The sequence below is a fragment of the Akebia trifoliata genome, chromosome 14, assembly GCF_017979445.1.
Source record: "Akebia trifoliata isolate Shusen 1 chromosome 14, ASM1797944v1, whole genome shotgun sequence".
Lineage (NCBI taxonomy): Eukaryota > Viridiplantae > Streptophyta > Magnoliopsida > Ranunculales > Lardizabalaceae > Akebia > Akebia trifoliata.
The window spans coordinates 21,012,920-21,017,544 of record NC_141388.1 but is presented as its reverse complement, the minus strand read 5'-3'; the positions used below and the strand labels follow the sequence as shown (position 1 = coordinate 21,017,544).

General features: G+C 34.7%; 1 protein-coding gene across 2 annotated transcripts; it reads right to left on the bottom strand.

The window, feature by feature from the left end:
- Positions 1–402: 402 nt before the first annotated feature.
- On the bottom strand, positions 403–4,407 carry LOC147386526 (CBL-interacting protein kinase 18-like). Of its 2 annotated transcripts, none has more exons than XM_086422580.1 (2): positions 4,274–4,407; positions 403–2,437 (listed from the first exon to the last, which is right to left on the bottom strand). In XM_086422580.1, exon 2 carries the CDS (start codon positions 1,983–1,985, stop codon positions 645–647), a length of 1,341 nt encoding a protein of 446 aa, XP_086278706.1. In that variant the 5' UTR covers positions 1,986–2,437; positions 4,274–4,407; the 3' UTR covers positions 403–644. The 2 variants fall into 2 exon arrangements, with proteins under 2 accessions (XP_086278706.1, XP_086278707.1); XM_086422581.1 differs by lacking the exon at positions 4,274–4,407 and adding an exon at positions 4,130–4,239.
- Positions 4,408–4,625: the final 218 nt, after the last annotated feature.

Genomic DNA, 4,625 nt, shown 5'->3' with positions numbered 1-4,625 from the left:
TCCAAACATTACCCCCAAAAGAAATTTTACTTGACGAACACTCCCACCCAAACGTATCAACCCCGAACTTCGTGGCTATCAGTTTCCTCCAGAGTTTACTCATTTTCAATGCCAAAACACCAAAGCCACTTCCCCAACCACACTTTGCAATACTTAATGATTCCTTCATTTTAATATCTTATATATTAAGTTGTATGTAGTTAATGCAACATGATTATTCTTATTTTCACTGCCAACCTCTCAATACATGTGCACCTAGCAAAATGTTACTGATATTCAATTTCACACTTCATAAGGTAGTTCAAAACTTTTAAATGGGTAAAAGGAGTTAGTTGCTGCATCAAACAAGTCAAATCCGAGAACAAAAACATATTTAAAAGGGATTGCTAGTACACGAGACCATTAGGGAAAACAATGGAACAAGACAATAATTGGCTTCGATCAAATTTACAGGTACACAAGCAAAACAAAGCACATCAAGTTCAGATAACTATTAATTATATAGTTCCGACATATAAAAACAAACAGACAGCACCACAACAGAAAAACAGATACAAATAACATAAAATGGTACAAATGAACTTCAGGTAGTTCTTGCAAAGTAACAATAACCTGAGTTGAAAAGAGCCGCTGTAAAAGCACACTTAAGAAGTTTGCAACAGTTGTTGCTCACCTTGCCAAGCCCAAACAATGTCCTTGAGAGCTGGTCTTATATCCTCTTTCAAGGTCTTCTGATACTCCAATGTATCACCACTAGACTTCTTCATCTCAACCAAATGAAAATATGGAGTAACCTCGAATATCTCTGCATCAATGGCCAACGCTCCTTTCCTTCCTTCCTTTGATGCCTCCATTTTCAACAACCCTCCATCCTTCTTCTTTATTTTCATTCTCAGACGCTTAGCAATATCTTCCAGCTTCGATATGATGGTTGGAGCAGGCTGCTTCGATGTGAATCGTGCTTCTCTACTTTTGAAATTTTCCTCAAACAAACCCGACAGGTCAAACCCTTCTGAAAGGGATATGATGTCAAAAGCATTCAAGTTGGTTAAATTTGCTAACTCTTGCTTTGTCTGAGCAGCAGTAGTACTATTCTCAAAAGGACTGAGAACTGCATCAGCATCTAGAGAACCCAATTCCCTGTTTTCTGTTTCAGGTTTTATTGATTTGGTGTCAAATCCTTTCCTGAACCAAGAATTTTCCATGATCTTTGCAATGGAAATCCTAGTATTTGGATTTGGGTCCAAGATCTTTGACAAAAGTCTGCGTACTTCTGGCGGGAAACAATTCGGGCATTTGAACTCTCCTTTACCAATCTTCTTGTACATCTCCATCAGATTTGAATCATGGAATGGGAGATAACCAGCCAATAGAACAAATAAGATCACCCCACAAGACCAAATGTCAGCTTTAGCTCCATCGTACCCCTTTCTATTGATCACCTCAGGAGCAACATAAGCTGGGGTCCCGCAAGTTGTGTGGAGCAACCCATCTTGACGTTTAGATTCAGCAAGGGCACTCAACCCAAAATCTGAAACTTTCAGATTACCATTCTCATCTAATAGAAGGTTTTCAGGTTTCAAGTCCCGATGATAAACACCTCTACTGTGGCAAAAATCAACGGCGCTGATCAGCTGTTGAAAATATCTTCGAGCAACATCCTCTTTGAGCTTACCTTTGGCTACTTTGTTAAAGAGCTCTCCACCTTTAGCATATTCCATGACAAAGTAGATTTTGGTTTTGGTAGCCATTACTTCATAAAGCAGAACAATGTGCGGGTGTCGAACCAATCTCATAACAGAAATCTCTCGTTTGATTTGATCAATCAACCCAACCTTAAAGACTTTCTCTTTGTCAATTACTTTAATGGCCCCGCTCTGGCCAGATTTAAGGTTCCTTGCATAGTAAACCTTAGCAAATGTGCCTTGCCCTAATAATCTTCCTAACTCATACCTTTCCATTAACACACTCCCTTTATTTTCCATTCCAAAATATAAAATCTAGTATGCAACAATATACTAAACTCTCCAGCTGTTGCAATAAGCTATTCACAAGGCAGGAGTTTCTGATACTAAGTACAGTTCAACCATCTTCACAATGGTCATGTTTTAACACGGCAGGCTTCCTATAACTTTTTGCCCCATTGTGCACATATGCACAAACCCAGGATGGGCCGTGAGTTATATGTCCAATTTCATCAAGGATGAACAACGGGAGCTCAAACGGAGCTACAACCTCATATACCTCAGAGAAGGGATTCTTCAAGCTCAAGCACATCTTTCAGCATTCCCTAGCTTTTTTTTTTTTTTTCTTTCAATGATCAACTAGTGAATGACGGCAAACTTGGACAAACAAAAAAAAAAAAAAGGTAGGAATTTTTGGTGTAGTAGTCCACGATCAGAGCAAGAAATGGTCAAGGCCCAAGGATTGTATGAACCTGAAAGACAAAACAAAGATCAATGCCTATATATATGCAAGTGAAGAAATAATCTGGAATAACTAAATACTCTTAAGAATAAATAATTAATTGGAAATCGAAAAACATTCAAAATCCAACCACCGTTCACCACCAAATTTTATTACAGCTAACCCAACTACAGCAGAACATAAACAGGCTGACAATGAACTAAATACATTGACTATTAAAAAACAGCAATTAAAGCATCCAAATTGTGAGTTAAGATGTCAATGCATCAAAAACATCAACATTGAAATGCATATACAAAATCACATTATCATAATCATCGAAGCATTGTCCCAAAAATTTAGAGCATATAAAAAATCACATAAAATTGGTTAATATTAAACATAACCGCTTCCAATCTCCAATAATTGAATAATACAAAAAACAATTCAAGAGAAAAATTGGACTCTCCTGCTTCAAATTGTTTCTCACCAAAAAAAAAAAAAAAAATTGAAGATGATTCCCAAGGAAACAACTCCAAAACATTGGAGAAATACACAGCCGAAAACTGTATACAATTAAAGAAGATAATCTTGAGAAATAAAACCAACATAGATGCCTGACTAAAGATACCTCTGAAAATTAGGGGCACCATTAACTGCAGAAATTTGGAAAAAAAAATGTCCAACTAATGTAAACCCTTCTCACATATAGATGCTTAACAAGAGGATTTTTTTTGGGAACAACTAGTTGCACACCACCCATTACCAATTGCACTCCATCATCTAAAAATTCACCTTTGCACTCCATTTGGATGATTACACTCCTAAAATAATTTTAAAATGTTGCACTCCTTTTTTTTAAATCTTTTTTGTTCTTCCTCAACTATGTCAAAAGAAATTATTGCTAGTTCATTAATTTTTGCAAGAAACATTTTTTTTTCATTTCAAAAACATTTTTACAAAATTACGTTCTTTTGAAATTCGCAGGTTCTGATTAAATTCTAAACAAATATTAGAAAATCAGTGCCTTAATTAAGTTGGAGCCAAAAAGAACATGATCAAAGTAGTGCACGAGCAAAGAGTACAAAAACTACACGTTAAAATAAAGCTTAAACCCTAAAAGGTTAGGTATTGGAGTGCAAGTAGCAGGCTAAAATAGAGGTTATAAAAATACACCAAAAATAAAGGATTTTTAAGGTTAGTGTACAACTAGTCGGTCCCTTTCTTCCCCCTTAATAAAACTCATATGGCTATAAAATTCCTGAAAGTTATCCCAAACTCCAAGGGAAGAAAAAAAGAGAATATTTTTCCAAACACAAAATATTTTTATTTATATTTAACTTTCAAAAATGGATTGATTTCAAATATTAAAAGAAATCATTTTTTTTCCTTCTATAGAAACTGCTAAACCTGTAATTTTTAGAGTGAAACATAAAATAGATTAACAAAACATCGATCAATTTAACAAAAAGGTAAAAGGATCTCCCAATTTCACATATTTAACTCATAAGATTATTAAAACAACTACCTCCAAATGAATGAACGAAATCTAATCAGCATAAACAGATCGGTTCATGGAAACAAGCAAAATTCCACAATTGATCGCTAAATTGCTATATAAGATGTCATCATTCTTAATCAAAAAATAACATAAAATTCAAAAAAATTAGACACAAATCATCCAAATCGAGAATTTTTTATTTATTTTACAAAATCTACACACCAGCTAAAAAAAATAGAGCGATTATCAATGAAAATGCGACGAGATTCACCAACCAAAAACGCAAAGATAATCAAATCGATCTGAAATTGGAAGAGATTCAAACAAATATGGTGAAAATTTCGTATAAAATATGCTTCAATTTACCGTTCTAGAGAATCTCGGAAGAATCTGGAAGACCAAGAGAAATATGCGTCAATGGAAGAAACCCGAAAAAAAAAAAAACCCTAGCTTTTTATTGTCCCTTCGGATCCCACAAGGTGGATCTTAAATATTAAATTAAGAGAGGTGCTATTTGCACCCCACCGTTTACTTATTACACCACAATTTCTTTTAGATGTTTACCACGCCCTAATTAAGTATTAAAACACACTCTCCAAACATTACAAAGGTTTGGCTCAAATTATAATCACAACGTTACAAAGCATTTTAACATTTGAACCAAACAATTTCAATGGTCGATAATAATTATGATTAGGCTCATATAAAATTTTAAACT

Excerpts from the sequence above, each read along its gene's own strand:
- LOC147386526 (XM_086422580.1), bottom strand. The coding sequence starts at position 1,985 with ATGGAAAATAAAGGGAGTGTGTTAATGGAAAGGTATGAGTTAGGAAGA.